The 12480-nt window shown below is 33.2% G+C and overlaps 1 protein-coding gene across 5 annotated transcripts in view; it reads right to left on the reverse strand.

Moving 5' to 3' along the window:
• MTX2 (metaxin 2) overlaps positions 1 to 12480 on the reverse strand; it is a 134130-nt gene that overhangs the window by 43872 nt on the left and 77778 nt on the right. For 2 of the 5 annotated variants that reach the window (XM_074215642.1, XM_074215644.1), the window contains exon 10: positions 7277 to 7361. In XM_074215642.1, coding sequence (XP_074071743.1) covers positions 7277 to 7361 — 85 coding nt within the window. Of the gene's footprint in view, positions 1 to 969; positions 7362 to 12480 lie in introns of those variants that run through there. The other 3 variants (XM_074215643.1, XM_074215641.1, XM_074215645.1) reach the window with 2 other exon arrangements.

Consider the following 12480-nt stretch of genomic DNA (forward strand, 5'->3'; position numbering starts at 1 on the left):
ATCTTCATTTCAATGTATTTAGTTTCCTTTGTAATGTTATTCATTTTATTCATTTGCAAATAAATATTCTGGTGAAGGAGTTCATGGGTTAAACCAGATTCCCAAAAGGGTTCTTGTCATTAAAAAAAAATTAAGAACTCAAAACTAGGTAAAGTTTTATAAGGTAATAAAATAGTTATGTGGTCATATTAAAGATAAGCCTGCCTTCAAAAATACTTTAAAATGTTAGACAACCAATTCTACTCTAACATAACTGATCTCTAGACCAGTGTTCCAGGATGCAAAGAAATCCTTTCCCAATTTAAATAGGAGGGAAGAATCTTCATTTTCAGTAAGCTGCTTAATTATCTAACTCACTTTTGTATGCTCAAATACATTAGACCAATAGTAGACTCCATATAATGACTCTTTAAATTTTGTCTGGGATTTCAGAGTCCAGCTCTAAAGGTATTATTTTCAGCTGACTTTCTGATTGTTCTGTCCTTGGTAGAAAAAAAAAATTTACAAGGATATTCGTGAGTGAAAGATTTACTTTATTCAAGGAAACTATGAATTTTAAATTGGCTAAAATGATTATATCAAATCATGTGTCTATAAGCATTATACTATATAGATAATTCATGAAACAAATTATCTTTTTCTTTCAAACTCACACCAACAAAAAATATTATCTTTAACATTTTATTTTTTATCTTTTCAATTTTCTCTGGTTTTAAAGAAATTTAAGCTATATCAATCTATCTATCTATTTAACTGTGTTAAGCTGTATTTCATTAAAGTCAATTTGGTTACAATGAGAACTACATTTAATACAGATTGAACATCATTATAACAAACCATTAAAATGTATTCCTGTAAAGTTTTTAGAAATATAAAATTAAGAATAAACAAATCCAAGGTGTCCTAAAAATTTTAGTACAATTTCAAGTTATTAAGGTTTATTTAAACTTAAAAACCTACATAAAATGTTTAATTTTTGCAACTCTAATAAATTATAACATAAATCTGCTATTTAATGTACACTCTACCTTGAAGAACATATTTCAAATCATTAAATTATAATACATCTAAGTGATTTTTCATGGATAGAACCAAAATTATCATACTCTATGAGAAACCTGGATAATTAAAGCTAAAAATTGAGTCTTTAAGTCTTAATAGCCAGAACAAATATCTCACCATTTAAAATAAATTTTTCTAGTTTCAGAATTTTCTGTGCTCCTCAAGAGTTTCAAAAAATAATTTAAATCACTCTATTGAGAAAGCTTCATTGTTTCATTAAGGAAGAAAGCAAATAAGTTTTCTGGCTTTCTGTTAACTGGATTTAACAGTTTATATCATAATTGGTTGAATGTCCATTATTAAATTAATATATAAAACCATTCCTGTTTAAATGTAAGAATACTTTTCATTTTTATCATGCATTATAATTTTCTGCCAATATATCTTCTCTGCCACCCAATAAAATCCTCCATTAGAACCAAGTGAAGCAAAGCCCAAATGACACAAAACCTATCACTAACTCTATCTGCATTCATATCATATTCTGCATCTGTTAATACTCTCCCACCTCTCTACTGAGGAGAGAAACATCTAAATCATCAGTTGTCCTTTAGAATCAAGATTCAATGCATTTAACCAGAGTTCAGCTACCTTATAGTGTTACCTTCATTTACATTACTGCAAGCTATAGTCTATACTGACCTCCTGGCTTTGATTGCTGTGCATAACTCAGGCATATTAATTTCTCTGAATTTTCCATATTTGTTTTTTCTTACAGAAGAAAAATATTCATACGTCACAGTTTGTCCAGTACTTTCCTCAAACTGAAGGGTCAGAGATTTAAAGTTAGAAGGGACCTCAGAGGCAAACCTCATCATTTTATAAATGAGGAAAATGAGACTTATAACACTTGGGATGACTTGCCCATGGGCACACAAACATTTATTTTCAGAGGCAGGATATGAACCAGTCTTATGTTCAAAAGACTAAACCAACAGACTAAATATTACACCACACTACCAATCACTATCTATCTATCTATCTATCTATCTATCTATCTATCTATCTGTCTATCTATCTATCTATTTACACACACATCAGATATATAGCAGGTGTATGCAGCAGGTGTATGTATATAAATATACTACATGTGTGTGTGTGTTTATGTATTTAAATGCTAACTTGCTATTTAACCAGAATATTCAGTCAGTCAACACTTTCCTGTACAGGGATCCCACCCAATGTCTTTGTGCAAGTTTATGCTTTACAGCTTTGGGGTCATCCTAGATACAGAATTTGGCAGAGTAAAATAAAAATGTATCCTATATATGGCTTTAGGGTGAAGTACATTGCCTTCCACTTAGAGAAGATGTAAGTTTACTTATTAAAATATTAAACCTATAAAAATATTAAACCCATCTGTATAGAGTGGAACAAAATCATTTTGAGGTTATTCTGTAACATGGTGAAAGCAAATTTTATAAAACCTTGTAACACATCAGGAATGCCACTGGTATTCTTCATAAAGTGTTTAAAAAAAACAGTTGGAAAAGTATATGCGACCCTTTGTATCGGTAACAATCTATCTCAGCAGCTGGTTTCGGTAAAAAATGAAATCATTAAGCAAGGCATTCCTGAGGTCTAACCTGTAACAAGAGGCTCAAACCTCTCCTATAGAAAACCTATAGAAAAAGTTTTAAATTATTTTATGAATTACACAAAATCCTTCTCAGAAATCATGTAAAAGACATTTTATTCTTTATCATTTATTTTCATCTCAAAAATGACAGTTAATGCTCAAATAAAAAACATGTATTTAGCAGTTATCTCTTCATTACAAATTTTTTAAAATGTTCACATACCACTATTTTGATTTTAATAATATTTGACCCTTTGGTAAGCATGATAAAAGATATGGGTAATAAATATAACTCTGCTCTCAGAAAAAGCTTTTTTGTGACTTTTAAGAATACCAATCCTAAATCAAGTAAATGTCCTTCAATTGGGGAATGGCTTAGCAAACTGTGGTATATGTATGTCATAGAACACTATTATTCTATTAGAAACCAGGAGGGATGGGAATTCAGGAAAACCTGGAGGGATTTGCATGAACTGATGCTAAGTGAGATGAGCAGAACCAGAAAAACACTGTACACCCCAACAGCAACATAGAGGCGATCATCAACTTTGATGGACATACTTATTTCATCAGTGCAACAATCGGGGACAATTTGGGGCTGTCTGCAATGGAGAGTGCCATCTGTATCCAGATAAAGAGCCGTGGAATTTGAACAAAGTTCAGGGACTATTTCTTTTAACTTAGGAAAAAAAAACCCCAGGTATCTTATTGTCTGATCTTGTTATCTCTTATACTTTATGTTTCTTCCACAAGAATATGATTGCTCTCTCATCACACTCAATTTGGATCAATGTACAGCATGGAAAAAACGTAGAGACTGACAAATTGCTTTCTGTGGGGGGAGGTGGGGGGAGGGAAGTAAGATTGGGGGAAAATTGTCTAACTCAAAATAAATAAAACCTTTAATTAAAAAAAAAATACCAATCCTCCTGAAGGAAGTCATAGCAATTCCCAAACATACTTCAGTCACAAATATTATCGATATTTTATAGATATAGATAAAGAGATTTGGCATAGGCAAATTATATTATCTCAAGTCACACAGCTCCTTAGAAGATTATCCATTAACAGAATGGATTTTTTGATTCTATTTGATTCTATAGCTAACTAATTCCAGCTTTAAAAAAAAAGACAGCAAAAAACAAACACAATCAATCAGAAGGAAAGTAAACTACATTACACAAATGCATGACAGCTTCGACTAAGAGATATCAAGATTTTCATCTGACTGAATAACAGATCTAGACCACCTTTAGTGGGACAAGAAAGTGTTAAATCAACAAGTGTTCCAGTCTAAATGACTAAGAGTATAAAGCCTCAAATGTCAATTTAACACAAAACCTATGGAAAGAATGATCCAAATACTCAGGAATTTAAACAGGATGATGTATTATTAATTCTAAATATTATTAAACATTTCCTTTCATTTGAGAAACCATATAAATAATTTATAAGTCATAATATACAAACATATATGTGAAAAGTCAGAGAAGTCAAGCCAGAGAACAATTGAATATGTACTGGCCTATGACTTTTAAAATATTATGCAACTAAAATATTTTAAAATTTTTACATTCCATTTGTTTTTTCTAGTATTGAATACTTAAAGAATTCAAATAACCAACTACTTATTAACTATTCTTCAACAAACAGTAGGAGCTTACCATACTAAGAAATATTCCACTAGCCACCAGTCAATCAATATTATCAGGAGCAAAGTCATAAACGAACTTGATAGAAAATATTCCCATCTTATTTTCACTAGATTAGAGTTTCTAAAGAAATATTAACTAATAATAATTTGACTTTGTTTATACCTACTTAATCTCTCTGAGTTACAGTTTGCTAATCTACAAAATGAAGGAGTTAGGTTAATAGCTAGGAGTTGACCTCCAGTCCTGATCAACTCAAAAGTCATGGAAAAATAAAATCTACTCATCCAAAAGTTTAAAGACAAGACTTTTAAAGGAAAAAAAGGCTCTTAGAAATAATTTGTAGCGAACAAATGGGAGGGAGGGAGAGTTGAGGTTAGGAAAGAAAAGTTAAAAAGTTAGTAAATTGTTATTTTGGAAGTTAAGGGAAGAAGGGAGGGATGGGAATGAGGAAGCAAAGGAGCCTCTATTTTTTTTAAAAGCCTCTATTATGCACCAGGCACTGTGTACAAGTCTTTTTTTTTTTTTTTAAGATTTTTCAAGGCAATGGGGTTAAGTGGCTTACCCAAGGCCACACGGATAGGTAGTTATTAAGTGTCTGAGGTCAGATTTGAACCCAGGTACTCCTGACTCCAAGGATGGTGCTCTATCTACTGCACCACCTAGCCGCCCCTGTGTACAAGTCTTAACAAATATTTCATTCATCTAAGAAATCCAAAGGATATTAACATTGTGTATATAGTGGCTCTTCACTACAATAATTCTTTTCCTTATTGTTCTATTTGGTAACTTAATGAGCCACTCTGTAAAATTACACATTAAAATTGACAAAATAGAGCAGTATGATCCTTTTAAAGTTTTCAGAGTAACCTCAAACATTTGGCAGGGAAGGGAAAAAAAAACAAAAACCAACAACCAAACACACATCTAGTTTTTTGGGGGTTTTTTTGTGAGCAAGCATAGCGGAAACAAGCAGCACTGACTTTTCAGTGATAATTTTTAGCTACTGTGACTTGGCTTTAAATGCTCCAATTTAAAGGCAGGAAACTGAATCACCATAATGGGATGTCAAGTTTTCCATTTTCTAATGCAGTTTGCCTTGATGCTGATTCACCTTGACAAAGGGCAGCAACAAGACTTAAAGTGATCCATAGATAGTAAGTCTTAAATAAGCACAGAAATCTCAACTTAGAATAAATTTCCACTGTCTCCTTCTGTCTTCTTAAGAAGACAGCAAATTGTAATGATGATAAAAATGTCTTTCCATTCAAAAAGCATCAAGAAAAAAGCCTATATTCCATATACTGAATGATCCAAAAAGATGTCAAAAATATAAAAAATACGTATAGAAGGTATAAGATTATCAAATTAATAACATGGCAAAATTAAAAAATCTTTAAAGAATAAAGATTATATTTTACAAAATTAGGGAAAAATAAGTCTTAAAGAAAAGACAGCATAAAACCAAAGAAACTGAGGATTAGAAAATAAAGAAGAGGGGTGGCTAGGTTGCACAGTGGATAGAGCACTGGCCCTAGAGTCAGGACTACCTGAGTTCAAATTGAACTCAGACACTTAATAATTACATAGCTCTGTGGCCTTGGGCAAGACACTTAACCCCATTGCCTTGCAAAAAAAAAAAACAACAAAAACCAGAAGGAAGGAAGGAAGGAAGGAAGGAAGGAAGGAAGGAAGGAAGGAAGGAAGGAAGGAAGGAAGGAAGGAAGGAAGGAAGAAAGAAAGAAAGAAAGGAAGGAAGGAAGGAAGGAAGGAAGGAAGGAAGGAAGGAAGGAAGGAAGGAAGGAAGGAAGGAAGAAAATAAAGATTTAAAAAGAAAAAGACTAAGCAAAATGGCATCAAGATTCAATAAAGATTTCAAAGCATGTGATTCTGGGGGAACTGGGGCTGGAGGAATGAGAATAAAGTAAAAAAGAAGCCACACTATGTACCTAGTGTACATAGTAAAATATAGGAACTTCCTGAAAATATTAATATGATAACATTTCCCAACAATAAGAAGAATGTTTTCTATTGGAGGAAAGAAAACTGTTGCCACCTAATCCATTCCAGTGTTTTGTTTATTTAGGCAAGGGTAAAGCTAAAATATATGACAAAAAAAAAGTAGAAAAATATGAAAGATCACAATAACTTTCAATCACTTTCACAATTATTATCCAGGCTATATATATACTAAATGGTCTCTTAAAATTATACTACTACTTTTGTGGTCAGTAATTTTAAGGAGGGAAAAATAATTAAGAATAATTCTTAACAAAATAGGTGGTCCCTTCCAGCTCTAAATCTATGGTCCTCTGATCTAAATGTCACAAAGTAGATTTTATTTTTTCAATTAAATGTACTTTAACCACTTCCTTAAGTATCTCTTTTCATAACTGATTTCAGATAAAAATTACTTTTCTAAATGTTATACTAGTACATTAATTATACAGCCTGTAAATAGGCAAATTTTCTAGGTGTATATTTTATTCAGTCTTAAAATGATCATTCCTCCCCCCCCCAGGCCAATTTTACCATCTAATTAGCAAGATACCTTCTGTGTTTTGTTTTTTTTCTTTGCCCTGGTAAGAATAAATCATTTTTTCAACTCACATGCAGAAAATTGACAGTAATTAGGGGAAAAAACTATCACTATTAAAGCTTTATTTGAATGTACATACATGTTTCAAAACATAAACATACATAATTTAGAATACATTAATTCAGAATTGTTTAGTGTGTACACTGGCTACAAAATACATATATAAGGGTTTGTTATACATCTGGAGGTTTCTGAAAGTTGTGTTCATTTTTAAAATTCTGATACTATTATAATCATGAAGTTAAACCTAATTTAAGAATTAAACTTTTCCTTCAATAAGTCTCTCTAAGCCAACCTGAGGGCCATGTGTCCTTTCCCATTTTCTCCAAAGTAGTTCTGTTCAATTCTTCTACAGAAATTAAGGAGGTTGCTGTAATTTTTCACCTTTTCACGGAGTTCATCATTGGTCAACTGAGTGGTAAGGATTGTGAAAAGATGGCCAAAGACCAGGGCATCAAGTTCAGTTGGCCTAAAAAAAAAGAAAAATGTTGACAAAAATGCAGTATACCTTACTTTTGTAATATCAACCATAACATATTCCCATTGGCTGTTTTAAATATAAAATTTTAATCTACAACGTAAAGAAAAGTATGAATATTTGCTGTTTGTAATTCTAATATGCTACAATGGCAGATTTCTTTAGCTTTGAGAAATTTCTCACTTAAAATCAGTGATAAATTCAAAAATAGTTACAGAGAAGAATAAGTATGTCTTAAAATAAACCACAACAAAACTGGATTGCATTTTACTTTATTTTAAAAAGATTAATCAGTTCGGCAACATATATAATACAAAGACACATATATAAAATGTAGGTGCAAGACAAAAATTTTAAAAAAAAGGCTTCTATTATTCTGGCTGTATCATTTTTAAGAACTTTATTCTAGGGGCACCTAGGTAGCACAGTGGATAGAGCACCAGCCCTGGAGTCAGGAGGACCTGAGTTTAAATCCAGCCTCAGACACTTAATAATTACCTAGCTGTGTGACCTTGGACAAGTCACTTAATCCCCACTATCTACAAAAATAAAAGCAACAAAAAAACCACAAAATTTTGTTCCAACTTTCTTTCCTTAGTATTTTTAGTATAATTTCTTTTACAGATCTTCCTGACATTTAGAATCCACATCTTCTTCATCATTTAACCAGGTCAATAAACTAATATCAAAACCTTTGCTATTCCTAGTTCAAACAGCCCTCATTCTAGACATTTTTCCCTGATCATCTTGCATAGTAAGAAATTTTCTCCTCAGATTTCATGAAGTACCTGGTTTTACAACTTTCCAATGCATTTATATTATACAGTATTGTATAGGGGCAGCTAGGTGGCACAGTGTATAGACCACTTCAAATGTGGTCTCCGACACTTAATAATTACCTAGCTGTGTGGCCTTGGGCAAGCCACTTAAACCCATTGCCTTGCAAAAACCTAAAAACAAAACAAAATATAGTATTGTGTAGTGTGTATATATAGCTATCAGCTATATTCTTCCTGAACATTTCCTAGAATATAAGATTCTTAGAGAAACATAATTCTTAGACACTAGTCTAAATTTACTTTGCATGCCTTATTCTTTGCATATAATTGGTGTTTAATAAATGTGTTATACTATCCCTTCATACAAAAGCTCCTGACCACTTCTGAATAGCAAGAAAATATGCTGTCCTTTGTGAACAAGGATGATGCATCACTAAACCATACTCATACATTTTCTCAGTATTCTATCTGCCCCACCTTCATTTGGTAATGATAAGAATCAAAATACAAAGGCCTGCTTCCCAAGTGGTCTTCTTGATGAAGTTAGGAAGCATAAAGAGTTGGTCTCAGAGTCAGGAAGTCCTGGGTTCCAGCCCCAACTCTGATACATTCTGACTGTGTAAATTACATTTTGAAGGCAATACTCTCAGCTACAAATTGGAGAGAAAGCATATGGGAGTTTCCTCATCTGGGAATTCCCCAAAACACTGACTTTCTAATTTCACCCAAACATTACTTTAGCTTTTTGCCAAGGGAAGGTGAACCAACTTCCTGCAACCCTAATAGGAAGTACCCAAGCACAGGGTACTGTACAAGATCAGTGAAAATCTGGACAAAAAATATTTCAAATTAGAGAATTCTGGAAATGTATTTGAAATGTCCAAAATGATATAACTTCAAAAGTACTGAATTATGACATGGACATAATATACAAAAAAATTGATCTGATACTACTTATTTTTTGCAGCTTTCTGGAAAATTACTTTAGAACATTTAACTAGGAAGCAGAATATAATTTACTGAAACAAATTGAAGCTAACTTTGTTGGTAACTCTTGGTTTTACATTTATATGCCATCCTTTTTTATCACATCTCACCCCAAAACATCAAGGCAATTTCTCCACGTTTAATTTCAGAAAGTTCTCTATTTACCCAACATAGTTCAAGTCTCATCTTTTGCAGAATGTGTATTTCTACCCAACTTTTGTCTTTCACTATTTATTCAACTCAATATACTGCTTTTCTCATTACCGTCTATCTTCTTTTCACCACACACACACACACACACACACACACACACACACTTAAAGGCAAATATAAAAAAAGCTTTTCTGCTTACCAAACTTGGATGCTTGGCTCAAACTTGGATGCATAACGCTATTACTTTCTAAGAATTTTTAAATCTTTTAAATACAATGCATTTATAACATATAAATATATGCTACAAGCTACCTTTCTAGTCTTTTTTGTTTTTGTTTTTTGTTAAGTAATGGGGTTCAGTGACTTGCCCAAGGTCATACAGCTAGTAAGAATCAAATGTCTGAGGCTAAATTTGAACTCAGGTCCTCTTGACTCTAGGGCTGGTGCTCTATCCACTGCATCACCTAGCTGCTCCCAAATTACCTTTCTAACCTTATCTTTAAGAACTCATTTTTGGGGGTGGATAGGTGGCGTAGTGATAAAGCACTGGCCTTGGAGTCAGGAGTACCTGGGTTCAAATCTGGTCTCAGACACTTAATAATTACCTAGCTGTGTGGCCTTGGGCAAGCCACTTAACCCCATTTGCCTCGCAAAAAAAAAAAAACCCCAAAAAACCTCATTTTCAGGGGAAAATAATAAGCTATCACACCTACTAAGGGCCTGGCATATGATAGTACTTTACAAATATATTGGGACTTCACAACAACCCCAGGAAGGAGGTCCTGACTAGCTATTATCCCCATTTCATGATGAAGGAAAATAAGGCTAAGCCTTGCCCAGAGTCACCCAGTTAAGTACCTCAGCTAGATCTGAACTCAAGTCTTCCTGACTCCAGGCCTAGTGCTATACACTGCTCCCCTTAGCTGCCTTGACTATGAGCTATCAAATAAATTCAACAATATCCTTGCTTTCATGCCTTTGTTTACTCTCCAAGGATGGAATGGTTCATCTTACCCATTTCTACCAGTTTCTCATCTATGAAGTTTTTCCTGATCATCTAAACAGATATTATCTTTCTAAACCCTAAATTCTCACAACATGTAATATTTTATTTGTACAGCTACAAGTGTGCATCTTATCTCTCCCATATCTTGCTTCATCTGTCCTAACTGGCCTCTTTAAATATCAAATTTTAAACTACAATGAAAAAAGGCAGCCTCTTTGTAAAATTTCTCAAGTTCTGCACTCAGCTTTCTTCTCTTTCCTTTGGTCAAAATGTCTCTTTCCTTAATCCCCACCCCCCCCATACTGACAGTGGATTTATTGTATGGGCTTTGCTTCACAAATATCTCATCACCATGCCCCAATGCTTAGTCTTGATTACATACAAACCCTGGATACTTTCTTATATAATTTCACAATAATTGTATACATTCTTTAGTACTGTTTTGGCATCTATTACTCCAATATTTTACAACACAAGTCCTTCTGACTATCTAGTTTCTTTCCACATTGGGTGTTCCCTGGGATATGTTTGGCACACTGCAATCCTTCTCCCCATCAAATATGCAGATCACTCCATAACTTAATAGCTAGTCTTCATGAGTTGCTATGGTCAAACAATTTCCTTAACTGGTGACCAAAAGAATTGCTGATATTTATTCTTTCTCTTTTCTTTCCCATTGTTCTGCTTCCATCTCCACTCTTTCCTAACTACTGCAGTAGCAGGAACTCTATTAGCCATTTCTTTCCCTTTTCTAAAGTGGTTAAAATTATTGGTTTAATACCTATTTCAAAAGACTTTCTAAGGGGCAGCTAGGTGGTGCAGTGGATAGAGCAGCAGCCCTAGGGTCAAGTTCAAATGCAATCCCAGACACTTAATAATTGCCTGTCTGTGTGATCTTGGGCAAGTCACTTAACTCCATTGCATTAAATACATAAAAAAAAAATTTTTTTTTAAGTCTTTCCTAAAAGACTATAGAAAACTGTTCATTTGAGAAGGAAAAAAGGTTGAGTGGGTTATAGTTTTAACTGTTATTTCATATAGTGTTTTTCCAGTGGAAATGGAGTTAATATGAATTTAACTCTGAAGAAGTCATGAAAAAAGGTGAAGAGAAACAAATTCTTTCCCTCCTTTTACACCTTTTCCTACACATTTAGAAGGTAAAAAATGATATTCATTATGCATATGAAGCTATCACAACATTGAAAATTAACCAGATTGAGGGGAAAAAAAGAAAAATATTCTTCAATCTGTGATGGTGATAGCATTTTTCACCATGAGTCCTTGTGGAACTGTTATGGATCATCGAATTGATCACATTAGCGAAGTCCTTCATATTGATTATCACTACAATATTGATGTTAGTGTATACAATGTTCTCCTGGGCTCTCTTCACTTTTCATCAGTTCATGATAAGATTAAATAAGGGAATGAGAAGATAGCTAAGAAATGGTATAGAAGCAAAAAGTAGATCAACCCAAATAACTCTGCTTTATTGGCTTTTTTACTTGACAATCACAGTAGCTAAAATCAAGGAAAAAAAGTAATGCATTAAAAAAATCAGCTGCCTACGGTCCAGCCAATGGCAGAAGTAGGGTTATAAATCAGAATATACTGACATCTCAAACTTGGTCAGGTAATCTACCACTAAACTACCATGGAAAACACCAGGAACTAACACTTTAAGAGAAATTCTAGTTTAGTAAAGTGGATAAATAAAACCACTTTTTTTTTTTAAGGTTTTGCAAGACAATGGGGCTAAGTGGCTTGCCCAACACCACACAGGTAGGTAATTATTATGTGTCTGAGGCCAGATTTGAACTCAGGTACTCCTGACTCCAGGGCCAGTGCTCTATCCACTGCACCACCTAGCCACCCCAACCACTTACTTTTTAATGAAGATTTCACAATATGACTACCAAGCATTATTACACATACTGTATACAATTTCCATTTCTTTCTTTACTATATTTTAACCACAATTTATAGAAAATGGCAAGAGGATATGCTTGTCTAAACTTGGTCTAAAGTAAAATTATTTCAGTCTCTTGAAAGTAATTCATTTTCATGTCAATCAAAAGATCTTTAAAAAGCAGGCCTTCTTTTTTTTTATACCTGTTCTGAATTCTGAATGCAAGGCTATCATTAAGAATTTAATTATAACTGTATCCCATTATGATAATACAGA

The sequence above is a fragment of the Macrotis lagotis genome, chromosome 1 (genome assembly GCF_037893015.1).
Source record: "Macrotis lagotis isolate mMagLag1 chromosome 1, bilby.v1.9.chrom.fasta, whole genome shotgun sequence".
In the NCBI taxonomy this organism is placed as follows: Eukaryota; Metazoa; Chordata; class Mammalia; order Peramelemorphia; family Peramelidae; genus Macrotis; species Macrotis lagotis.